This window comes from Terrapene carolina, unplaced genomic scaffold, assembly GCF_002925995.2.
Source record: "Terrapene carolina triunguis isolate 2854851 unplaced genomic scaffold, T_m_triunguis-2.0 Scaffold194, whole genome shotgun sequence".
Classification (NCBI taxonomy): domain Eukaryota; kingdom Metazoa; phylum Chordata; order Testudines; family Emydidae; genus Terrapene; species Terrapene triunguis.
In genome coordinates, this window is record NW_020664545.1 from 4,778,114 (window position 1) to 4,804,743 (window position 26,630).

The following is a 26,630-nucleotide window of genomic DNA, read 5'->3' on the forward strand; positions in this document are numbered from 1 at the left end:
AGTTGACATAAGGAATCAGGGAGATGGGTGGGTGTAGCAAGCTTCCAAATTTCATTTGCATGCAGTGTCTGTGGATGGACAGCTGGGAAGAGAATGATCTAGTTCCTTTTCCTACCTGAAGATGTACCACAGTGATCAAGTTCCCAAGGGCTTTTTGTTATCAGACCCATGTAATTCAAGAATGGCAAAGTTGAGTTTGACTCTGCATACCTGTGGTTTCCTAGCCAGCTTTCTGTAACAGCACGTCATAGAGGAAACGCTTGTATTTATAGACGATGACATATGCAACTGGTATTGTACAGCTTTCTTAATGGTTTATGCCCATGAAATTGGGCACTTACTCATGGTCTTATTGATCCTGATTATAGCGGAGCCGCTTATTGAGTTTCTCGACTCGCCAGTCAGTGTGAGTTCAAAGTAGATTGCCACACACATCGCTGTCACTCTCCAAAAAGCCTAAGCCACTTTTGAAAATCTAAATCTCTCTCTGTTCTTCACTTCCAACTAGTCCTATTCCATAGCTGCAGACAAAAGCTGCCCCATTGTGGGCCTGGAATGGGTAGGAAAACTCTATCATGATGAACTGTTTAAGTGAAAGTCTATTTATATTGAAACAGTTCATATATCTCAATCAGAATGACTCCTGATATAATTAGACTGCTCATAGCTTTATCTTGCTGCGTAGGAAAACAGTTTCATTATTAAGCATAGGATGTCCAGCCATTAAGGAGTGAGCCTAATGGCTTTTTCATGAGTGTGTGTAATCCATCACTTGAGTGCCTCTGCTCTAAATCATGTTGAAAGATCGCTTCATTAGTTCTTTGTGATCCTTACAGAGGGAAATTACTGTTCTTGTGTTTATAAACATTCACTTTATTCTGCTGGGGTTCCTTTTCTACATCTGTCTTGGCAATAGTGCATGCTTACTGCTTAGCATGGGGTTACTGGTTGTGCTCAACTGTTGGTCCATAGGAGTAGTTCCAGCGGCTGCCTTGTGCCCTGAAGCCTGAGAATTTATATAATTTATAAATGTATCCTGTCTAGCATTACTCTGGATGTTGAGATATAAGTGTCCTAAACGCTTCTGCTCAACAGTATTTTGTGGCACTGAGTTCCACATGTTATGCTTTTAGTAAAATAAAGTGTTTGCTTTTATTAGCTATATCATTTTTCAGATGGGGCGACCAGAACTGAAGTCACCCTGAATAGTGTGTCTATACCAGTGATTTATATCATGATATTTTCAGTATTTTCTATCACATTCTTCATATATCCTGATACCGTGTGCTTTTTTGACCAGTATTGGTCTCTAAGCTTTTCATTGAGCTTTCTGTGGTGATGCCCAAGTCTCCTGGACTGGTTACAGTTGATCACTTCTATGTCTGTTTACCCACCTGTAGAGTAAGCATCATGACTTCACAATTATATTTGGAGGCATAATCGGTTTGGAAAGTGCTTTGAGATATTTGGATGGAAGATGCTAAACTCTATACTAATGATTACATAAATCCATGTATTCATGCCTGAATATCAGTGACATAACAGAATTTTCAGAAGCCTTTGTGATCCATTGCTAACTTCGAGCACCCATCCATCAATCTCCTTGGTGGTTGTCCCCTACGACGATTACCCTCCACTATGCCTTCCATAATAACTTTCTCAAGGTTGTTTCCATCTCTGTGCCTAATGTGACCAAAGTACATAAGTTTGTGTCTGTTGATTTCTGACATCAGTGTTTGCTTCTCCCCAATAATATTTATAACATAGGTATTCATCTTTTTCTCCACCCAGGAGATACTCAAGAGTACTCTCCAGCCCACATTTCAGTAGCTTACATTTTCTTCTTGTCAGCAGCATTAACTTTTGACAACTTGCATTCGTAAATTGCTATGGAAAAAATTTGGATTTTCACCAGTCGCACCTTTGTACATTGTGAGATGCGACTGTTTTTCTACACTTTCTCAACTGAGGCAATAGCTGAGTGAGCCATCTCTAATCTTCCGACTTCTTTGGAACAGCCTCCTTGGTTCGATTGGTATGATCCGAGATAATTAAATTCATCTACTGCCTCTACAGCTTGTCTATTAATTGTGATGGGTTCTTGCATCCTGTTTTTCTTAGTCATGTCAATGTACACGCATTTTGTTTCTGTTGCATTCAGGAATAGTCCCTATTCCTCAGTTCCTTGTTATAAACTTTGTCGTTTTTTGTATTGCATCGGAGATTGTAGCAAAGAGCGTGGTGTCATCAACGTGTCTGAGGTCAGTTAAAAGATGTCCACCAATGGAAATCCCAGCTCCTTCCATTTTGTCAAAACCTTCTAAGGCTATCATAATAAATTCTGGGTATATCTTAAAGAGGCTTGGGGCAAAAAACATACCCTTGTCTCAGACTCTGTGCAGTCAGTGCACTCAGCGTCGCTTACTACTGTTTGCATCATAGTCTGATGGTGGTGGTGGAGACTTGTGCTGAGTATATTTAGATGCTTTGGAAATCTCTCTCTGCCAGTATCCTCCAAAGGTGGTCATGACAGATGGTATCATATGCTTTTGGGTGATCAATGGGCGATTGTACTCTAATCTTAATTATTAGGATAGCGCTAAAACTAAGGAATTGGCTTATGTCATGAAACAAAAGCGTCCAAACTAAGTAGCAGGCTTAGTAGTAATAGTGTCCAGTTTTTAAAACTTCATTGGCTAAAACTAGAGAATTGAATTTAGATAATTTCGTTTCCTTTTGTTGATACTTTATTGGCACTTTTCAAGGATAAGGAACTGGCAGCTAAGATTATGTGACAAAGGCTGGGAGCTGATGTACGTGTCCATTGCAGGAGTTTGCTACTTCATGATGTACATGATGAGTTAGGTTTCAGAGTAGCAGCCGTGTTAGTCTGTATCCGCAAAAAGAACAGGAGTACTTGTGGCACCTTAGAGCCTCTCTTAAGGTGCCACAAGTACTCCTGTTCTTTATGATGAGTTAGATGACTCAACTTCTACCACTGACTTTGCTTTCCCCCTCCATATCTGCATTTCATATTCTCTAGCTCCCAGGAGAGGATGGGGCAGTTTATGACTCTTGAAGTTGGAACTGTTATTTTACTGCACAGTTTTCTCCCAAAGCAGAAGTCATAAGTGTTGAACAATCCCCAAATGCCTGAAGGCTGGTAGAACAAAGTGATCCTTGAATATGTTTTCCACCTATGACTCTAGTTGCAGAGAACTTTGCCTGTTGAGTCTTTGTAGATGACTTCCAGCAATGTCTAACTTAGAATGCCAATAAACTTCTGCCTACGTAGTGAAAGTGTGATAGCTGCTCCCATTGTTAGGGTCAAAAGTCTTGCATCTCTAACTAAATTATCTTTGTTCACTGCTTGCTTGGAGGTTCTGATGTTTCTAGGACAGACGAGATGCTTGTAGGGAATAATTCCTGTTTGATGCTTTGGGTGGCTCTTACAAGATCTTAAGATGAGAAGCTGTAACTTGCCTAAAAGATGGGGGTTATTTACTGCCCGTTTGGGAGGAGGGCTGAAGGAGGAAAGGATTGAGTGTAAATTCGCTGAACCATTTGATTTGGGGGTTGTGGACTTCCACTGTGTCTGTCCTTGGTAATGTAAAGCCTGGAATAGCAGCACAGTGCCTGGAAGTGAGACAGCGGCCTTGTACAAAACTTGCTCTCACTTTTGTAGTTTTCCATCTGCTTTTGGTAGGATGCTGAAACAGAAATAGCTCCCTGGGGTTGTCATCACTTCTTGGTTTTTCATGACCAGTTTTGACCTTCATTCCCAGAGTTCATGCAATATCACTATGAATGGCTTTAGAACCTTCTGGGAATTGAAATATGTCAGCCAGCCAGCAACTGGCCCATATCAAAGTGTGAGTGTACAGTGAGGTATTACAAACTCTCTGCATTCACCACCCCTGGCACGTAATGTAACTGTTGTATCTTCCTCTATTTAGAATAGGAGACATTTTATGGTTCTGAAGTTGTGGCAGAGTGGCAAATGTTTTTGTGGTGTTTTTTTTTTTATGGCACCCACTGTGCTATGCAACCACAGTCTCTGTTCAGAAAACAAACTGCATTCTGCTGGAGGCCGGTTGGTTTTGTGGCAGTAAATCTAACAAGTGTGTGATGGGTCAGGATGAAAAAGTGGATCCCTTACATGTCTCAACTTTCTGGCTTTTTTGCCTCTCTTGTGACATCCTTTTCACCTAAAACGGAGACCACCAAAGGACCATAGTACTGCAGTGTTCCAGCTTTCTCCAGTACTCAAATTTACAGGTAAATATACAACTGCAAAGATGTTTTGCATCAACTCAGGCTGATCTAGAATTGTGTGTACATGCTTGAATTTATCGGAGCCAACAAAAAGTATACACACACACAGATCATGAAAAGATGGGATTGCCATACCAACTCTAACGAGAAATCAATTAAGGTGGGCTATTAGCAGCAGGAGGAAAAAAAACTTTTGTAGTGATAATCAGGATGGCCCATTTAGATAATTAAGTGTTAGCCATTGTGGATCTTGTGAGTGAAGGTAGACTTTCTCTAGCAGTGCACATTACCATTGATCTGTTTTGGGTAAGTGGATTATTTCAAAGGGATTAATTTACTTTTAGAGTGGAAGACTTTACAAGGAAGTGGTTTCTAGTGGTTAGAAGTCAGGATATTTGAAGTTTGTGCCCAATCATACCACTGGCTTTCCGGGTGTCTTTGTACAAGTTAAAAGAACAGGAGTACTTGTGGCACCTTAGAGACTAACAAATTTATTAGAGCATAAGCTTTCGTGGGCTACAACCCACTTCTTCGGATGCAAGTACAAGTTTGTACAAGTTTTCTCTCTATGCATGAGTTTCCCCCTCTGTAAAATGGAGGTTTTATTCACTTTGAGGTCCTCCTGAAGAAGTCCTCTATCTTAGTGCAGAGTATTGTTTAGTATCTGAGAGGATTTCATTATCTCTGGAGTTCAAAAGTCTTACAGTTCTTAAGCTGTTTTTCTTCATTTTGCTAATTGGGTACAGGCTGTTGTGTAAGAGTTTTCTTAGGGAGCTAAGTACATTTTTAGAGGAATGCACTCTATGCTGTAGAGAACCCATCAAGTGAAATGTAATGTTGCCAAGAGCCAAGACATGAGATAATGTAGAACAGACAGGGAGAATTTCTGATATTGATTTTACCCTTCATAAGTTACTGTTTGTTAGATGTATAAGTGAAGCTGTACATTTGCTACAGCTGTTACGGGAATCACGGCTTCTGATTTCCTATCAAAAGCTGTTACAAACTTTAAAAAAAACCCTCTGGTGAAGAGAACAGACACACTATTGTAAAGGCACCAGAGTATATCGATATCTCTCAAACAGTCTCTGACTTTAACCCGTAGATCAGCACACCTCACCCCCTCTGCCCAGTAACTGCTGAGCTTGCCTATTTGCCTAGGAAAGGTAATCTGTAAAGAAAAAACTGTTTATGCCATTTACTGTTCTATCATAGTGTATAGAGGACCTCAGAGTTCTATCTAAATCATTTCCCCCCCCCACACACACACACACTTCTGCTTGTTTACATTAACATCATCAGGTTGTGACAGGTCTGTCTGGTTGGAGGACATTGTGATGTTTGGAACATCTGGATGGGGACATCCCAGGAGAACGAAACTTGAGCTGTAGGGCTCATCTCCCTGACATTTTGATTTAGGGGCTGGGATATTGCAGCTCAGACTTCACCCTCCTATGATGAAACCATCTATGTCCTCCTGCTCAAATCTCCCAGCCAGAAGAGGGAAGTCAGGAACTTATAAAAGCAGGCAAAAAAGTTAAATCAACTATGATGTCATTGTTGCATGGCAAAAGGAGGTCAGTAAAGAGTCCAGACAACCACCTTTGCTTTGTATTTAAACTTCAACCCTTTGCTGCTGTATTCTTTTTAGATGTAACTTGTAATTAGTGTAGTATCACCAGAGCCTGTCAGGAACAGTAGGTAGAGTAAAGAGGAACAAGAGGGCAACTCTGAAACCAAAAAAGAAAAGATCCAGTGAATTGAAGACCACTAATGATCAGTAGCTGGGGTTTAGGGCATCTCTTCAAAATGTATCTTGGGTTACCATCTAAAACATTCCAGATATTGATTCATGCCAGCATATTCTCTGTCCTCTCTGGCAAATTCCGTTTATATAAGCTAATGCATGTGACGTATGGTGGGAGGAAGAAGTCTTTAGATGTTCTGGAGCTGCTGAAGATTGGCTAATAGATCAAGGGGACTGAAGTCCACGTGATGGCATTAGCTAGTACCCAGCATGCTAACTAAACATTTTTGGGTATTTGCACTTGTGGACTTATTGACTGTAAAATCAGAGTACAGATTTTATAGAGTAATAAAAAGAAACAATTCTGCACATGTAAAACTCTGAAAAAAGCAGGCAAGTGCAAACTGATGTAGGGGACTCCCTAACCCTATGAAAGAGGTGTTTCTTCTACTAGCCATTAGTTAATGATCTGAATGAACTAAATGTGGTTGATAGCATGTTCAGATAACTTGACATTACACCTTGCTGATGCTATCTTGCCACTATCTAAACTCTGTTTTGGGGCAAGGTTTTGCTGTGCTCTTCCAGGAAATTTGTCCTTTTTCTAAAGGCACCTTGATTACTTTGAGATTTTTTTTATTTTATTTTACTGGGGTAAAAACATTTAAAATGGGGAATAAATTCTGACAGTTGTTATAATTTGTCAGACAATGGGGATGGACAAAAACCAGATTAGTTATCTTGTTGAAGTCAGATCAGATTTCTCTAATCAGTTTAAACCTTCCCAGAAAAAGCTCTGCTTTAATTTGTTTAAGCCTACAGTTGCTTTGAGCATAACCGGTCAATTTTACTCAGCATAATTTGCATTCTACTGCACGGCCACACCCTGCTGAGCCTGCAGCTTCTACCTGACATGGATTTGTAAGGTTGCATAAACCATATGAGTCCCAGTATGACTGCCTCTGTATTTAAAAGAAAAAGGGAAACCTTTTAAACCACAAAGTGCTTAGCCTCTGGCAAATGATTTATTTCAGTTTGTGAGCCCCAGTCACGTGAGAGCATTTAACCATATGCCCTCAATGCTTGCATTTAGAAAGGTAACTTTTTTATTTTTCATTGGTTAACGTGATCCTGTTTTAAAAAGTATTTGTAGCTCTATTCAGAACTAGCACATTATATTGGCGGCCATCCTGAAATGGCTTTGAATAGGATATCACTTGCCCATCCATGAAATAGCATCAGCAAAGTCTTCAAAGGTTCTGGTTATCAAACTGTCCAGCATTGTGCTGCGCTCTGATCAAGGATAAGTTCTACTTAACATTTGGTGTGTGTGTGCAGGTGGCTTTATTAAATGTCCAACAGACCCAGTCCTGAAACCAGTGGAAGAGGGGTTGCTTGAGTAGGGAATTCAGGATCCTGCAGTATGGCCAGTTCTACACTCAAAAGTTAAGTCGGCTTTTGTCGTTCAGGCATGTAAAAAAAAATAAAATCTACACCCCTGCAATGTAGTTAAGCTGACCTAACCCTGGCGTAGATAGTGCTAGGTCTTCCATTCACCCAGCTACTTCCTCTCAGGGAGGCGGATTAGTTTACGCAAACAGGAGAACCCCTTCTGTCACTGTAGTGAGTGTCTACGCTGAAGCGGTGCTGCTGCAGTGTGGCAGCTGGCCGCTGTAGCATTTCAAGTGTAGACAAGCCCAAGATTTAATCAGCAGCAGGAAATGTCATTAAAAGTCACTACAGTCAACGTGCAGTGTCTGGAAGAATCCCTTGCAGAGCTTGGTAATATTATTGCAATGAAAAACAGTGTTTACGGAGGGATACATTATTTCTTATCTGATTGCAGTAGTGCCTAGAGCCCTGATCAGGTATTGAGTTCCCATCGTGCTAGGAACTGTACATACTTACAATGAAAACATGATCTCTGCTCCAAAGAGCATATAATCTAAGTATTACTTTAAAAAAATAAAACTTAACGATTTTTCCTTTGTAGCCTATCAAATTGTACCTCTTTTATTAAGTGTTGGAAAGTTCCGTGAAGTCTTGGCACAAGGCATATGTTAAAATAATGTTTTGTTTTCTGGACAAATAACTATATGCTTAGTGATGGAATTTCAATATAGAAATTGGCGCTTCAGCAGTTTTGTATTGGGGGATGAAGCACAGCCTGTTTGATAAATGGCCTACTACAAATTCAGATTCCCACTCATTTGTCTGGGTGATATATTTAAAGGGACCCCTTTCACTTGAAATCTAGTTAGGTTTAAAAACCATGAGCTAAAAGTCATTTCAGTTAGAACACCTGCCTCAGCTAATGTTTGTGGATTTACAACCCCAGGTTTTCATATCTTCTAAAATATTTTTCTCTCCTCTGCTGCTGTGTAATCAGTTTCCCAAGAGTTCTCAGATATGTAAAATAAACAAACTAAAAATACGGGGAGTACTTTTTCTCTGTTACCGTAATCTTTGGTGGGGGGAGGAGGGGAAATCATAGAATATCAGGGTTGGCAGAGACCTCAGGAGGTATCTAGTCCAACCGCCTGCTCAAAGCAGGACCAATCCCCAGACAAATTCTTGCCCCAGATCCCTAAATAGCCCCCTCAAGGATTGAACTCACAACCCTGGGTTTAGCAGGCCAATGCTCAAACCACTGAGCTATTCCTCCCCCCCCCCCAGTGCAAATGTAAATAAATATATTTGTGTGAATTTGAGTGCTTGCAGAGGATAGTTGGACTGACATCCCTTAATACTGATGGTGTCTCGACTCTTTACCCACAAAACAGCTACTGCATCCCTAGTAGCCTTGCAAGCTCCCCAGCTGTGTTGCAATGCTTCTTTGAGAAACCATCTCTAGGAGAGTTCACTTTCCATAGCCATAAACCTCTGTGTGCCAAAGAGGCTGCCAGTTCATGCCCATTGTGGTACTAGTGGCAGAGGGGTTGGAGTTAAGCTATGGACTCCTGTCTACTGTATTTCAGTTGGGCACAGTAGCTTCTCATCACTATTAGTCTAGGCTGGGTTTAAATGAATAACCTGGAAATGCATTTTTCTAATCTATTATCAAGCCCCTTTGCCATCCAGTACTCTTCAGTCTAGGTTTTTTTAACAAATAGGGTTGAGAAAAGAACTGTCCGTGTAATCAAATATGAGTGTCATTACAAACTATTTTGGGGTACGGGTTTGCTATAAAATCATGCTGGAGCCATTCATATCCTAAATGCCTGGATTATTGACTTTTAACTTTGCACGGACATTATACAAGTGTCAGCCCTTGAGTATCTCTAGGATCCAAAATACACTTTGCTCTCCCAGCTGACTAGCCCTGTTCCAAGAGGTGTCCTGACATGGATGCTAGTACACAAAGTAGTAAACATGAAGTCATGTTAACGTCACTGTCTGTTACAAATGCAGGAATAAATTTTCCAGCTGAAATTTGTCACTTTTTAAAGGGATGCAGCTGAGTCAAATGCTTTTTAAAAATTTCTCATGTTACAAATGACACCTTTAAAGGATCAAAACTGAACGTTTAAGTACTCTTACTTTCTGTGCTGTTTAGTTTTTCTGTTTTACCCAGCTTGGACAGTGAAAATGCACTAGTTAGTTTCACTTCTCAAGTTTTCGGGCACCGGGCCCACTGCTGCAATGTTCAGGCAGCAAACGCTGCAGGATAATGTGTTTGTGTTTGGGGGGGGGGGGGGTGGCGTGGAAGGGAGGGAGGAAGGAAGGAAACCAAAGGGCAAAAAGTCATATCGAAATCAAAAAGAAATTGTGGAAATCTCTCTTGCTCCTAGGTTTTTCTAAATGTTTGCTCTAACCATAACATTAATTGTATCTGAATTAAGCCAAATTAGACCTGTGTGTGCCCCTTTAAGCCCGCAAGAGCACATGGACAGTCTAGCAAAAAGGTAGTTGATAGTGTCCTTTCCAGTTACTTTACAGGTGCAGAAAATCATTTGGATTCTGTCCAGCTGTTCAGGATTAATTTCTGTCACTGAACTGGAGGTCATGGTATGGGCACATTAGTAGTTCTTAACTGGTGACAAATAGGGTGATGCAGTTTTAGTGACTAAATCTGTTTAAGAAGAAATTTAGTCCCATGGTCAATATTTTCTGCATCAGACATTATATAGGACTGATTTAGGAGGGGAGGAAATCTCAGGCCTTTTTTCTGGTGATTTTGGGGTTCTGGGGGCTGTGCTGCGTAGCTGCTACTCATCAGTAGGATACTCAGAAAGGAAATCGCCATTTGTCACTTCTTCCGAAGCAAGATAATGTGTGACAATAAAATACCACATGTAGCTTTTAGTAAGTGAATATTTGAGCAAGAGAAAGAGTGAGATACTGGAAATGAGGGTAACAGATTTACACAATCCTTGGTGTGACTCAGGCTGGCCAGTCAATTACAACTGTGGTAATTACTAGAAGAGGGGTATGGTCCAGTTGCCATGGAAATCAGTCTTTGTTAACTTCAGGGAGAGTACCCCAGGCCCCAGCTGGATAGGTGATGAAAGGTCATTTGACTTGGTCCAAGAGTAGATGTATTTAAATGAAGGTAGCTGAAGATGAGTGACTATCAGAGTAGTGAAAAGAGAGGAGCAGAGTGGGTTTATTAAGACCCTCCCAGTAATGGGCATGCTAAGAGAAATAGAGGGGAAGCCACACTTAGGGATGGGAAATGAGGTTATCCAATAAAACGTGTTTATATTCTACTTTTTAACCCCTTTTGCTGGCTCTTTCTCCTTGTTTGTTTCTTTGCTCCTGGTGGAGCATTTCAAGGGAAACTACTATAGAGCTAGAGAACATGATTATTAAAATGCCAGTGGCTAGTCTACACTGGTGGCAGGCAACGCGTGCATGAACTCAAGAGAAATGTCAAACATAGACAAGGCCGTTGATTGATACCAAGCCTATGCTAGCTAGGAAATTGTCTAGCTCAGGGTATGTCTACGCTGCCAACGCTATAGCGGCGCCCCTGCATCGCTTCAGTGTAGACCCTACCTACGCTAGCAATGTAGGTAATCCATCTCCTGACAGGTGGTGGAATTCTTCCATCCTCCTAGCACTTGTCTACACCGGGGGGTGGGGGGGGTTAGGTCAGTATTGCCATGTCTCTCAGGGGTGTGGATTTTTTTTTACACTCCTGAAAGAAGTAGCTATACTGATGTAAAATCCTAGTGTAGACCAGGCCATAGTAAACCTAGAGGCCCTTACAAGCCTCAGAACAGCCTTCTTCCTTATCCTCTTGAGACCCAAATTAGCTGTTTTTTTATTGGGTCGGACTTTGGAGAAAAAGAGTGCTTCTTACTTTTAAGGCCTTGCAGTGTCTTTATAAAGTTCCTTTATATCGTGTGCCTTTAGTTGTACCCTGGGAACTTAAATTCATAACTTTGCTAGATACTAAAAATCATGGATTCAGTAAGGGCACAGGATTTATAGTTCATTACACCAATTTGTAACCCACTAACCTCATTTATCCTGCAAACGTGAAAGGACTGAGCCTGGTACGCATAGGTTTTAATATGTATTCTAATTACTGATCGTAATTTGGGTCTGTCCCAAATTGACTTTATCCGGGGCCCTGCCTTGCATTTTAACTGCTTTCCAAGAATGTGAGTTTGCCACATTGCCCATCAGTGGAGAGCAAGCGCTCACCTCTTGTGCCATACAAAGATGAGCAAGTATTGGGAAATCAGAGAAATTTCACAATCGGATTAGATTCTCAGCTGTTCAGAATCTGTTTTTTAAAAACCTCCTGTGTGTGAAATAGACTTTGGGGTGTAACAGTACTTTCCAAATTCTTTGCTGCTGTACTGAATGAAAATTGCCAGCCCTGTAGGGTGCATCTTCATTAAGAAAAAAGGTGTGTTAACTCGTGTTAGCTAACATGTGGTAACCAACTACAATCTTAGTGAAGACAAGGCAGTTAGTATTTTAAAATGAGTTACTAGATCTAGGTAAATCTTAGGCTCCCTCATAGTAACTCAGTCTGTTAACACTTGTGAAAGCTACAAACTGCTTTGTCTTCACTGGGATTTTACCTCATGTTAGTTACCACGTTAGCTACCTCACGTTAAAAACACACCTAGTCAGGGCCGTCCCTAGGGGGGTGCAGGACCCAGGACATAGTTGCCAAGTTTCTATCTGTCGGGGGGTGATCCCCTCTGGCTCTGCCCAGGCCCCATCCCCACTCCACCCCTTCCATCAAGGCCCCACCCTGCCTCTCCCCACCCCTTCCCCACCCAGTTCCACCCCCTCCCCTGAGCACAGTGCACCCTTGCTCCCCCCCCTCCCCGTGCTGAGTCCAGATGCCCCAAAACAGCTGATTGGTGGTAGAGGCTGGAAGGGGGAGGTGCTGATCAGCAGGACCCGCTGGCAGGCAAGAGGTGGCTCTGGGGAGAGGGGGAGGTTGGTAGGGGGGCTCCTCCTCCCCCCACCTCCCCTCCTGCCTTCTCAGGAAGCGTGGGGCCCCCCAAAGTGTGGGGCCTGGGGCAGTCGCCCCAGTTTGCCATACCCTAGGGACGGCTCTGCACCTAGTGAAGACAAGGCCTTAGACTTTATGGTGGAGTAGGGGACTCTACACAGCCTGACCTCCACGTGCTGGTCTCCCCATTAGAGGGGGCTAGCTGCATTTCCTCCCACGTTACAAACTGACAATAGGTATTTCTTCTCTCTCCTAGGCCATGCTGCAGAGTGAAGAGCACAGATAAAGAACCTTCCACCACTCCTTAGAATAGTCCACCAGCCCTGACAACTTCATGCTGCAGGAGACAGCCTGATGCCCTCAGCACATCCTGCCATGGACGGAGGGAAGAACTTTCCACAGCATGAACACCAGCAGTCAGGCAGTACATTGTACAGTATGCCGAACCTCCAGACGCAGCTCAGCGTACCTGCCATGGAGGTGAGGGTCCTGTCGGGTTAGGGTGGAAATGGATGGATTTGGGAGCTTTTGCCAGAGGGGGGTGGTCACAGCAATGTTGAAATCTTGGGGGAAAAGGTAAATGTTTACAGTTGCTATTTGGTAAATTGGCTTTCCAGGCTGTCGTCTAGTGGTACGAGGTATTTATTTTTAGTGCTAGACATTTGAGGCAGCAGCTGCCCCAATCCATGTTGACTTTGAAGTTGGGGGGGGGGGGGAAGCAAGATGGTGACTGAAATGATGTAATTTTAAAGTCCATTATATTGCAAGCTGCTAGGGCAAGAGATGAAGAATCAAAGCTGGATTGCCAGCTTTCCATTTGTTTCTCCCCCTGCTGGCTGCCAAAGTGCTGGACCTTAAAAGTGTCACTTGTAGCTGTGTCTTTTTTGACACTGGTACACGACTGCATAGTATTTTATTAGGACTTAGTCTCCGAGCAGGATTGGGTTCTGGAGAAGATTGCAGACTCACTGGTGCGGCACTTCCTACTGGTCGGTCCGGGAATTAGCTCTTTTCCAGCCCTCACAGTGCCCAGTGTTGGCTTCAGACCCCCCCTCCCCCGTGTCCCTCCTGGACCCCATGCCCTTTACCTTGGGGTTTTGCCCCCAGCAGTACCCCCACACTCTGGGTCTCCCCTCCCAGGGAAACCCCCTTCCCCTATGCCCACCTTGCATCAGTGGCTACTGCCAGTTGTCATCTACCCCCTTTCTCTAGGGCAGACTATAATGGCCACTCATCACTGGCAAGGGGGTTGGACCTGCTGCCTTTGCCTATCCCGGGGCTGCACCTCTGCAGCCCAAGTACCTGCTTAGGCCTTTAACAAGGCCTCAGCCTGGGGAGTTGCCAGGCTGGAGCTCCTCTTGCCCTTCGCCAGCACTGCTCTGCTTCAGGTACCCTGTGCTTCCAGGCAGCTAGGTCCTTTCTACTCCAAGGCTGGAGTAAGCCTCTGAACCAGTTCCTCCCTCGCAGCCCTCTTATTAGGGCCATCTGGGCCCTGATTGAGCTGGCCACACCTGTGGTCAGCTACTCAGTCAGCTTCCCTCAGCTGTTCTCACTCCTCTTATCTCAGGAGCGGGGGCTGCTACAGGTCCCCATTGTGACCTGCTGTCCAAACACATAGCTTTACAATCTAAATAGAGTGCCCCTTGGGTGCCAGTACTTTTCTGTCTCTGATCATAACTAATCGCTGCTGCTTTCCTGAAGTTTGTGCCCCTCTTAGGCTGGCTCCAGGGAGACATTCAGCACCTGTTGCATAGCTGGAGCAGTTGGGCGTACACAATTTTGAGGTCAACTTTAAACTGATGTGAACTCTTAATGTTTTCAGAGAGCACCTGCCCTCAGAAAATCAGACGCTCTATAGATGACTCAAGTCAGGCCCCCAAAATGAGGCACTTCAAATTACTAGTCATTTGTGAAATTATTGGCCTTTGAAAACCTCTAGAAATGATCATATTTTTTTCACTCCTTTCTCCCAATTGCAGCCCATTCAACAGGCTGCAACTAAAATCATGTTCCTTGCCTGCCACTCCAATCACTTCTCTCTCTCTCTCTCTCTCTCTCTCTCTCTCTCTCTCTCTCTCTCACACAGCCTGGAGTCCCTGCATGGACTTCCTCTTTCCAGATCAGGTGTGAATTCTGTAGCTAAATAGTTACAGCTCTGGATCTGAGTTTTGCCCTTATATGGACATAGAAATAATAACTAAAAAAACAACTACCATGTTTTCTCTCACAAGTCAATGCCACTTGGGTCAGCGAACAATCGACAAAGGAGATTAATGTCAGTAGTTGAAAGATGACACAATATCCTGTTCGTGTCATGCTTCTGTTGGAGCTTTGGCCTCACGCTGAAATAGAACTTGCCATTGGTAATGAAAGCAGCTGGGAAGCAGTAAATGTAGCTGTCTAGGTATAAATCTGCCCCGACTAACTCCAGGTTAGCCAAGGCAGAGTCCAATTTCTGCAAAGTTTGTGATTAACTGGGTAGGCGAGGAGAATAACCTATGAGGATAATGACCCCAAAGCTCTTCCTGGAATAAGTAACAACGCAGCAGGTTTGCAAGTCAGAAGTGGTGTGTAGCATTAGACTAACCACCTGTAAACGATTAAAGCCACCACTGTTTGTTGCATGTGGGGAGAGGAGACACGGCTTGAATTCTGAGCTACCAGTGTGATTTAGCAGAGTTGCAGTTTTCTGATGCTGGAATTTTTCTTGGAATTGTTGTGCTTTCAGAACTCGATGCTGGCTCCTGATTGGTGGAATTCCTTCTATTCATCTGCCCCTTTCTCAACTCCATCTTTCCCAAGTGAAAACCAGTAAGTGCTGTTTATATAATTCCCCTACATATATGCACACCCGATGATTCAACTTTTTCTTCAGTGCTTTCTTCGTTTACTTTTTGCTTCACTAACTGATGGGGAAATAATGGCATCACAGAGTGTTGGTGGCATTTCACAAATGGCTACATCTTGGAAAAGAAAAGAAACAGCCTTTGTGAAGCCATGGGAAACTTTGACTTCATGTAAGCTTTGAAACTGATTTAGGGGAGAAAAGGCCTTGTTGGAGTCTAGATTTGTTACACTAATGGAGTTCATAAAATACACCATTAATACAATCTGGCTATCCTAATATATCATAGAGGCATGTAGGTTTATATGGCTAGTGCAGGGAAGAAAGAAGGTATTTCTGCTCTGAGGAAGGTAGAGTGACACATTTATGGATGAAGTGATATTAAAAGCTATGGTCGGAAGCTAATAATTCTTAGTAGTATCACCCCTGCTGAATTAAGCTTTCATTTTAAGTTGCTAGCACATTTATATTCAAAACGCACATGCCATATAACTCTGCAAACCAGAGCGTCTCAAGATCAGTGCATCTTTCTCTGGTTCTAACTGACAAGCTTTGCTAGTAACCTCATTACTAATCCCGCAAGGTGTGCGGTGGTGAGAAGTATGAGCGGATGTGAGAAATGGTAACTTCCTCCCAAGTAAATCCCCACCATCTGTGTACACCCTGCCTAGCTCAAGCCTGTGAAAGGCACAGCTGTAATGTTTTCAGTAAACTTTGCATAGGAACAATTGCCCTTCCTATGGTAGAATTCTGCCTTATATTTTTCCTTATAGAGTCACTGCAAAAACCTCCTGTTCAGTACCTTGAAGATAAGTGCTTTGAATGTTCTCTATCTACTCTAGAGTCAGTCTGAGCCCCTGTGAATACCACTCCCCTCTTGGTCACAAAACTATGCACACCTATCCACCCGGGTAAGGAGGACACCGGATATGACACACTTTTGGGATTTTCTCAGTTTGGGGCTCTAGCAGCAGGGAGAAGTGTTCGCAATAGTGCATTATGCCACCACAAAATGGATGAGCTCAGACTGAGAGACTCTGGCCAGTGAGCGTGGGAAAAGGTGTGAAGGGACATCATGTTGCTTTCTGTCACATCTAGTGAATGGAAGGAGTGGCATAGATGGGGACTAGGGTGAGCTGCATCTGTCCCTTGTTTCCAGTGGGAGGGTTGTTTTGGGCGGCGGGGAGGGGCCAATGGAAGAAAAGTACAAGCAGGCTCCCGAAGTTGAGCAAAGTTGTTAACTTGTGGGATAGACCCTTGGGCATAGTTCAGGGGGTGAGGACTTAGCCCAGCCCCCCCATCTGAAGGATTTGAATGTCTCTATAGACAAACAGAAAGATCCATTCTAATGAGCCTTCCCTTTCTGTGGGTTCATTTACACTTTATTTTAAAACCTGCTTTGGTGAGTTTCAGAACTCAGGTCTACAGACTTGGGCTTGCGCGATGGCGCTGAAAACAGCAGTGTAAACATTGTGGTTCAGGCTGGAGCTCAGGCTTTGAAACCTCCCCCACACCCCGACCCCCTGGCTTCAGAGGTCAGGCTCCAGCCCAAGCCTGGATGTCTACACAGCTGTTTTTAGCATCATTAAGTGAGCCCCATGAGCCCAAGTCTGTCGATCTGGGCACTGAGACTCATGGCCGGGGGTTTTAAATCACATACTGTGTGATTCCCAACCTAGTCACCTGCCATGAGAATCCAGCTACTCTGTTCGGATAACACTAGCGTTATCTCCCTTGTTTTTCTTTCTGCTTTTGTCTGCCATCCCCATCCCACCTCAGTGTGGGAAACAAGTTCTCCAGCAATGATGAGGTGAACAGAATTATAAAGCAGATTTTGCTAAATGGTTACCAAAAATCTGTTGTGCATGTGGTGGAAGTTATTCAGCCTTGTTAGTTACTCCTCAAAGCAGGAATTTGGGCAGGAGTTGTGGGATAAGCTCAGCCTCTTTGCTCTTAGCCAGGCTGTCTGCGTGCTTGGAAGAGGGTGTGCTTGGCTGGTTTTTTTTGTTTTTGGAAGTTGGTTTGTTTTTTTTTTTTTTTTTTTTGAAGACGATTCCTGTAAATTACATTTTCTGTATCCTCAAGGGAGCTACAACAATTTCTGTTTTGCTGTATTGAACCACAGGTTGAGATGGTTGGTATTTATCTATTGTTTTTTCCCTTCTGTTTGACCGTTTGCTGTCTTTTTATCCTTCGCTTTCTCCCTGTTCAGTGCTACCATGCTAGTACAGTGCTAGTACTCGCTATTCACATCCACTGTGCTGGTGATGTTATTGTTATGGCCCTGATCCTGCCAAGACTTAAGCACATGCATAACTTTACATGCAAGAGTAGTCCCATTGATGTATAGGATTCTTATCACATGTAAAGTAATACATGTACCTGAGTCTTTTCAGGATTGGGAGCCTATAATAGCATTTATTTGGTAGAGGATGCTAAAGTTAGGGTTGTAGAATGGTTTCAGTTTTAGCGTCCTGTTTTAATACCAAAAAATTCACCCTTCAGATGAAATTTTCCATTCTTTTATTCATGCAAAGGAGACACTTAAAAAAATAAAAAGAAAAGCTGGAGCAAACTCTGTCACAGGTTAGCAAGGTGCATGTATATAGGAAATAAGTTTTTTTGCTGGAGAGGAAGAAAATGACCACACTTTTGTGATTACGCAATTTTCAGCCAGTTCTTTTCCCCAAACGTAGATGAACTCGCTGAGCATTTACTACGTTTTTAAAGTTTGGCTCTTTTGGAACTGTGTGTAATGGGCATGCGTAATAGAAACGTTGAGAGTTCAGTCTTACACACTGCTCACTTACATATTTAATTGCAACTGTAGTGCCCTTACACTTTTCTTTAAAAACCATCTACAATGTTAAAAAAAAAGTTAATGAAACGTTGCATTCAAAGAGTTAAAATTGCAAAGTCAGGAAATACAAGCCAAGGTACTGGCAGTAGCACTAACGTGGCCAAATTGAACATGTGCCATGTTTTTCTTATTAAATGTATAGATTAATGTATTACTGTTAAATGTATAGTCCCAAACATACAGGATGTACAGTCTGGCCAAGCTGATGTTACTATTGCAATCTTAAAGGGGACACTGTCAATATGATAATGGCTCATTTAGATCACCCTTTAAATAGTATGGTAGCAATTAAAAAAAAATCTTTTATGATTTCTCTCTACTTTCCTGTTAGAAGGGACTTTTGGATGGATCTGAGAGCAATATCGGCAAGCAAGCTCAGGCCAATCGCTCCTCCCACCTCTCTTTCTTTCTGTGCACACACCTGTTCGCTGCCTGTCCAACTTCATTTTCAGCTCTGTTGCTGTCACTGGTAACTCCCCGGCACAGGTCCTGTGAGAGGTCATGGTAGCATCAGTATAGCAATGAAGCTTACTAGACACAAAAGTGCTGTCAAATGAGCAAAGTAAACCAAGTGAAACAAAGGAGGAAGAACAATCAAACCTCTCCTCTAATCTGTCAGTGATGATATCCTTAGGGAGGTGAACTGTAATGACAGTAGGTACATCACAGTCAGTGAGATGATTAAGTAGCTGGTGTCCCTTTCACCTTTTTAATTTCCTGCTTTTTTTTTTTTTTTTTTTGCAACAATAACTCTGCAACCTCAGTGTTGCATTAACTTATTTTGCATTTTATTTATATGGCATTGTAGTTGAAAAGCACCTTGTTAAACAGTGAAAATACAAAAATGGATAAAAGAGACCAGTATGGTGGACCCCTTTCTGTTGCCACAGCCTCCGTGTGGGAGGAGTCTCATTTGCCAGTGGCTGTGTTTAGATATGGCTTGTTCTCATAGCAACAGCTTTGTCTGAAGCAGGTTCTTCCAGTTTCTTGTAAGTACTTAACTTTCCTAGTACAAAGAATTTGGTTTAACAAGAGGTAGCAAAGTTTGCACCTTTATTCAGAACTTTCTTAGCCCACAAAAAATTACAATATGATAAAAATTAGTTTTGTAAAATGCTGAACAAAGCAAATCAAGAGGATCCTACATAGGGAAAATGTTTATATGTACAGTATTTCTAGGGCAGTGATCACTCTAATAGCTGGGCTTCTGTGAGTGAGTGGAGAATCAGGCCCCGTATGTTTAGCAGACAACGTTTCTCAAATTTTGGAACAATGCTTTCCTCTGTGACTTCCCCACACCAATCTGAATGTGGGATAATAATAATATATGGAGATATACCTATCTCATAGAACTGGAAGGGACCCTGAAAGGTCATCGAGTCCAGCCCCCTGCCTTCACTAGCAGAACCAAGTACTGATTTTTGCCCCAGATCTCTAAGTGGCCCCCTCAAGGTTTGAACTCACAACCCTGGGTTTAGCAGGCCAATGCTCAAACCACTGAGCTATCCCTCCCCCCCAACAACAAGCTCAGAAGAAGCATTACTTGCAATCTAACAGTGAAGAGGGAAAGGGCTGAGGGCTCGTCTATACTGGAAGCTGTAGTGCGTCTGGTGAAGACTCTCTCTGCTGGCGGGAGAAGCTGTCCTGCCGGCATGGCACTGTCCACACTGGCGCTTAGGTCAGTGTAATTTATGTCGCGTAGGGGGGTGGCTTGTTCACACCCCTGAGCAACATAAGTTATACCAATGTAACTGGTAGTGTGTAGACCAGCCCTGAGATGAATGCCAAGGCAGGCGTGGTTTCTATGGCCTAGGGCCTGTACCAGCAAAGGCCTAATCACTTGCTGATCCAGAATGTGATGACAGACTCTCTGAAAGGAGGCTGCAGGGTCAAAGCACAAATGCTCAATGAGATGCAAGGAATAAGGTCTCAAATATAGCCAGAGCAAGCCCCAGTAAAGCTTCAGATACCAAGAGGACATCTGGTCCATCACTTTATAGGCAGCTGGTATAAAGTGTAATATCCCAGTAAGTGCTGCTGCAGCCTGCTTAAGCTGCCAGGTGACTGAGAACCCGCTAGTGGAAGGAATTGCGGCGTTGGGCATTGAATCATTTACAAGACAGATACCTGTAGATGGTGTTCTAGCATGCAGGCTCTGCTAACTAGAATCTAAGTTTCAGAAAGACTGAGGAAACGATCAGAGACAGTTGCCAAGTCAGGGCCATTTCACTATCAGTTGCACTTACAGCAAATGACCTGGGTAAGTAAAAGTGCATCTTAGTTCAGTGTGTCTAAACTGTACAACTGGCCCCAGTGTTTAGGGTCGGTGGGCTGTGAGAAAGCCATCTCGTTTCTTGCTCTTCTAAAGTACTTGGTTTGTACGGAGACCCATCTCCTTCCCAGATGTGTCTGCATCTCGATATTGGTTAAGCCTCATCTGAGTCCACAGCCTAAGTCTTCCTTGATGGTGTCCAGTAGCTTATTTGTGTCTGTCCTTAGAATGTAGATTTTTCCCAGTCATCACTCAGTTTAGCTGGGATAAATTTCTCTTTAAAATGTGTCCATCAGACCTGTCTCTGGGCACGTTTACACTATTCTTAAACCAATACAAAATTAACTGACCAATGTAAGAAATGAATTAAGCTGTGCATATTAATGTAACCCCAGCCACCCCCGATGCAAACGTCTGAGTTGACAAATGGTCTTTGTACTGTGCTCTCAAAATCAATAAACTTGGTCTCTGTCAAACTGAGAGGAGAAGCAAATTCCAGAATTGAAAGCTCTCTGCTGCAAATATCCTGTTCCCTACTCATTCAAATCAGGGGACTGTAGCAAGAGCACATCAGCCAGTCTGAACTTGATAAAATCAAAAGATGCATAGAGAGGTTCTCGATTCCCGGCTGGTAGGATCGTAGATCTGAGAGAGGCACCAGGCCATCTGGTTTATTCCTTCAGCAAGGGCAAGCCAGTTCTCCATCACATATGTAGTGCTTGGTCTGTTTATCAACAACATTGTGCTCAGCTGTACCAAGGACAGAAAAATAGACTGTCCTTGCCTGGCAGTAGTAAAAGATACACACAAGATGGGGCAGGGACACGCTGGGAAGTTCCAGAGATGGGGTTTACTTGGTCGGTGGTAATCTTATTTTAAATGTCTCAAATGGCCAGTTTCCTCCGTTCTCCCTTGGAGGAAATGTTCCACTTTTTAATACAGATTAGGTTCATAAAATGGGTTTTTTGTAGCCAAATCTTTTGGGCATTGTCTGAGTAGCTCTGTGTAGGGGGAGGAGTAGAATCTTATTTCCATAACTTGTACCCATCTGAAAGTAGGACCCACGGGTCAGTGTGTGTGTGTATCTCTCGCTTTCCCTGCTTGTTTGGATTAAGCTGTTTGTTTCAGAGGTGTGAGACGCTAACCTTCCTTCTCTTCTGTCTGTCCAGTTTCAGTGGAGGTGATTAGCTGTCCCCAAAATAGTAACTTGCTTAGAAGGTGGCTATACCTATTGTAATCAGCCAATAAGTACGATAGCTTCTGGCTTGATCTGTTATGTGTTTGGGAGATGGAGTATAGTAATTATGCTGGTGTTGGTTGCAACTCCACAGTTCAAAAGGAGTGCAGTTCTGTACCGAAGGCAGGCGTGGAACCTTTGTTTTATATGAAGAATACAGTATAATTTTTATAATTTCTCCAATTTTACAGCATGTACTCTGAGTTCAGAAAGAATTGTCTGAGAATTTTCAAGGAAATGGGTTAGTAGTTTGAGTTTAAAGGCCCAGTTGTCACTAATCTTAAAATTCAGCGCCTGGCTCTCATTTTCTTCAGCCCAAAGAAATTATAATGGAATAACACTCTTCAAACTTTCCATATAGTTCAAATGCACTGAAATCTCAGTGTGAGCCACATTTGAATGAATTAGGTTTTAATTAAGTTAACTTATAAACAGTTGTATCAAATTGTTATGATTATACAGATTAGGGCCAGACCAGTAGCTCATGTCATTTTAAATGCAAGCACTGAAGCTAATGTGCGTGGTGCAATTGCATTGCTTGGAATGAGTCAGTGGAGTGAAGGGGCTGTACGTGCGTGTCAGGGTCTCACTGATAGATGACTTGAACCCAACTGTCACTAGATTGGCCCCAACTGTCACTGGCCCTAAAGGTTCCAGGGCTGTGTGCTGGCTTCTGTGTTTCATCGCAGGGAGTCTAGCTCAGGTGGAGCGGATCAGGTTAGTCAGACTGACTCCTGCTGGGCAAGATGTTTTCTGTGGGGAGCAAGGGGGAAAGAGACAATTGTATATGCCCCATGATTCTCTCCCCTCTGCCCTGTTCCCCTTACAGAGAGCTTAAGGGACTCTCTTCAAGTCACACAAATGTGTGGCAGAACCAGGAACTGAACCCAGAGCTCGGGAAGCAATGTGATGTAGTGGATAGGGCACTGGATTGGAAGTCAGGAGACCTGAAGTCTAATTCCTGGTCTGCCACTGACCAACTATGTGCCCATATGCAAGTCACTTAGCCTCTCTGCTTCTATTTCCCCTCTCATCCTTTGACTGTCTTGTCTACTTATACTGTGAGCTCTTTGGGGCAGGGACTGGCTGTCTCTGTGTGTATAGCACCTAACACAATGGGGCCTTGAGCTTGGTTGGGACCTCCAAGTGCAGCTGTAATCCTGAATCACAACCTAGTACCTTAACACAAGACCACCCTTCCTCTCAACCCCACTTCGCTACGGTGATTTGAAGTTACGTTTCATCAATTGAACCTTGGGTCAAGATCAAGCCACAAGTAAAGTGCCTGTCAGCCTAGCTCCTAGCAGTTATGCTGCAGACGTCAATTTTCTATGTATATAGTATGTGCTAGGGTGAGGATGAGCAGCAGGTGGGGGTGCACATTGGAGTTGAGATGCATCAACAGTCGCATCTGGGAAACCTCGCCTGGCACCTGCCCATAGTGTGCTTTGCTTTAGCGAGTTTCTATTAGAAAGGAAATTGAAATCTGGCTTTGATTTTCAGAAATCCTCCCTGTTCCTCACCTCACTAGCATGCGCCTCGGCATGAAAGCCATGTCAGAGTGGCTTGCATTGGGAAGTTTTTTCTTTTGTCGTAGTCAACTGCTGCCATCAGGATCTCTTCTCCCTTCGTTTTGGCAGAGCTGCCAGGTTCACAAGCTTTGGAGCCCCTCCTAATTGCATTGGTTTGGTGGTATAACAAAAGGTAACGTGGGGGTGGCTGTCTTCCAGCCTTTCACAGCAAAGCAAATGAATGTGCCAAAGTCCTTGCTAAATCAAAAGCAAAACAATAATACGAAAGGCACTGAAAAAGGTTGGCCTATCATATTAGCAATTCTGTAGTGGCTTTCCTGTCAGGATCTTTACCAAGTTGCAGTTAGTCTTTTTTACAACATTGCCTGTGAGGAGATGGCATCCCCATTTTACAGATGGAAAAACTGGAGTCCAGAGAGGTGAAGTTAGGGTGACCAGACAGAATATGTGAAAAATCGGGACGGGGGTGGGGGGTAATAGGAGCTTATATAAGAAAAAGACCCAAAAATCGGGACTGTCCCTATAAAATCTGGACATCTGGTCACCCTAGGTGAAGTGATTTGGCCGAAGACCAGATGAGGAGCCAAATTCATCCCTGGTGTAACTCCATTTAAGCTGGTGGACAAACACTGGGAACGGATTTGGCCCAGTGAATGTGCAAGAGCTGGGAAAGGTGCCTTGTCACTCAGAATTGAGAGTGATTAGAACTGGACTGTGCTGGATTTTGTTAATTCTCTCTCTGTAAGAGCACATGGGTAGGGACCTGCTTTAGGGCTTCTTAGCAGTAGGCAAACCAGTTTCAACATCAGTAAGGATAGAGGAGAAATTCAATGGTAGCAGTTCATAGGCTATTCTGAAAAGTGATTTCTGTGCTGCCCTTTGCTAGGGTTTTACCTTCAATGATGTGGCAAAAGAGGGGTACATTTAGTCATAAGTGGGAGAGAACTATGTGCCTATTTGCATGTAAATGCAGCCCATCCAGTGTATTTACTATCCTGCATGTGTATTAGCCATAGGCATGTTGTGTTAATGAACAACTAGCTATGCAAGACATTTTCATTGCTGGATAGTACTTAGGCTGCCCAATGATGTCAGTCTCCTCTTCCCAGTTGATTTTTCGTGTAGCTTGGACGTTCACTGCCTGTGGGTTCTGTGGCCTTGACATCCCATGGAATTTCTGACTTTCCACAAGGGCAATTCAGCCGGACCGTGTGAAGCGTTCAGTTTTTAGCATGAAAACATACTGGGTGAGGATTGGCGAAATTGTTTGAATGAACATCCGTTGCAACAGCCAGATTACCAGAAGGATTACTGAGCACATTCCTCCCTCTGCAGAAGGGCGTTAACGTGTGCATGCAGCGTGTAATAGCAAAACCAAAAGCAGCTCATGTAATGTAGGCCAAAGGCTGCTGACTGGTGGAATGGAAAGACTCCTATCAGTTCACAACCCTTACCTGCCTAATTGTTACTGGATACAAACACTGGGAGTGTCCACTCAAGAGAGTATAATCAGGAGACCTTGCTTTGTTCACTAATTGGTGCCACTCCAAGATCTCCCTAAATAGTGTCAGCTCAGAGCCCTTCATCCCCATAAAACCCTTCCTGGGTTAGTAATTCATGTCCCTGCCCCTCCTTTCAAGTTCTAGTGCTCCAGCCTAGCAGCATAGTATGTCCATGATTGGTGTAGCTATGGATATAACTGTTTCTCGCCCTTGCCTTAGTCCCAAATGGAAGGAGGGTTGTGGCCTTCCCCCCACTTTGGAAGATCATTAGTGGTTGAGTTTTCCCAGGGAACTGTTGGTTCTTATGGGGTGAACTATGATTCTGCTTTGTAAGAATATTCCCCTATATAGCATATTTGATCCTAGGGTCCTGTTGTGCCTTCCGAACGCTAATTTCTCTGGTGCCCTTACAGCAGTTTTATTTGCACTCCATTGTTAGGATTGAACTGGGATTCCTCAAAACCCAATCTCTATCAAATCCACCCAGGTTATATGAGCTACTGAGAGTTGAATCCTTGGCCTCTTGATTACGCTACAGCTCAGTAGAGCAGTGTACTAGCATATGAGATCTAGAAAATATTGTTAGTAGGTTTATTATATTTTGCCCTGTAGACATCTGTCCTGCACAAAATCACCTGTTAAAATCAATCTCTTGCATGAGTCGACTTTAAGAACCAGTTCACCCCATGAAGGTGGAATCTGAGACAACTCTGAGAAATGCACCTTGCTAGGAATGAGAGAAAGTCACTGCTCTCCTTGTCTCTTTACAGGCAATATTTTAATACCACTTCCGATTTTTACATGAATTCCATCAGCAGACCACCTTTCACAGAGACGAACTATGCATCTGTGGGCCTTGCTGACTTCTTACCAAAAAATGGTGATTTTCCTCAGGTAGGTGCCTAGTTTGTTATGACTGTCTGTCTTTTTGGGTGAAATGGATATTTTACATTGGGGTGGGGGGTAAGACTGAGGGCAATGCATTGTATGTTTTTAAATAGCCAGTGCAATGTGTGTGTGTGTTTTGAATACTCTGATGCCACAGAAGCATTTCATTGGCTTGGTGGCTGCACAGTGGTGTTAAATTCATAGGTGATGCAAGTTACAAGTTGATAAAGTAATGTGACATACATACCAAAGGGAATGCAGGGAAAGATGTAAGTTAAAGGAGGTTCCCACTAGTTAGACCATCACTTAATCTTCTCTGAACTAGGCTTTTAGGGTTTTCACCTCCTGTATGTTGGACGGGCTGTTATCTCACTACTTAGTAGGTTGAATTCATGAATAGTGACGTTTTATAGGGATATAGATTCTGAGAGAGCGGCACCTAGCAGAGAACTTATAATTCAGGCCCCTCCTTCCTCCCTGGAATGTGATCTCCTCTGACATGTAGGAGTATGTGAACTGGATCTGAAAAGCACCAGTCATCCTGGTTGGGTTGGTACCTCTATGGAGTAACAGATTTGCTCATCCTCCAGGGATCTCATTGGTATGAAATGAGCTCATCATGTTAGACTTGCCTCTGGTCGTGCCTCATGGAAAGGTTGGTCAGTCAGGACTGGGAAACAACTTCGCATGGGAAAGAGCTGACTTTTGAAAAATGAAAAAATGGTTAAATCCTTCCCAGGAGTTCAAAGGAGTACGTGGTGTCTGGCTTGCACGAGTTCTTTGTATTAGCTTCTCCCAAGGACATTGCGTGGACCCAGTGAGCAAAACCAGATAGAGCTGCCCTGCTGGCTTACCAAGGTAAAGGCCCAATTGAAGTTAGTTCCAGAGTCTGGTCCCATCTCCAACACTCGCACCTCAGAATGAGTTATGCTATCAGTCATCCTCTGGGCAGTCTGTACTGTACCTAAAGCTAGAGCCCTGTCTGGATACCAAAATGTGGATCCACATCTGATCTGCATCCGCCAGAATCAACCCGCGATCCGCTAGCCTA

General features: G+C 43.3%; 1 protein-coding gene across 3 annotated transcripts in view; it reads left to right on the plus strand.

Moving 5' to 3' along the window:
• The window catches only part of SBNO2 (strawberry notch homolog 2), a 106,145-nt gene that overhangs the window by 9,292 nt on the left and 70,223 nt on the right, over positions 1 to 26,630 (plus strand). For 2 of the 3 annotated variants that reach the window (XM_026654932.1, XM_026654933.1), the window contains exons 2-4: positions 12,700 to 12,923; positions 15,172 to 15,254; positions 25,462 to 25,585. In XM_026654932.1, coding sequence (XP_026510717.1) covers positions 12,798 to 12,923; positions 15,172 to 15,254; positions 25,462 to 25,585 — 333 coding nt within the window. In that variant the 5' untranslated portion in view covers positions 12,700 to 12,797. Of the gene's footprint in view, positions 1 to 12,699; positions 12,924 to 14,785; positions 14,875 to 15,171; positions 15,255 to 25,461; positions 25,586 to 26,630 lie in introns of those variants that run through there. The other variant, XM_026654934.1, reaches the window with a different exon arrangement.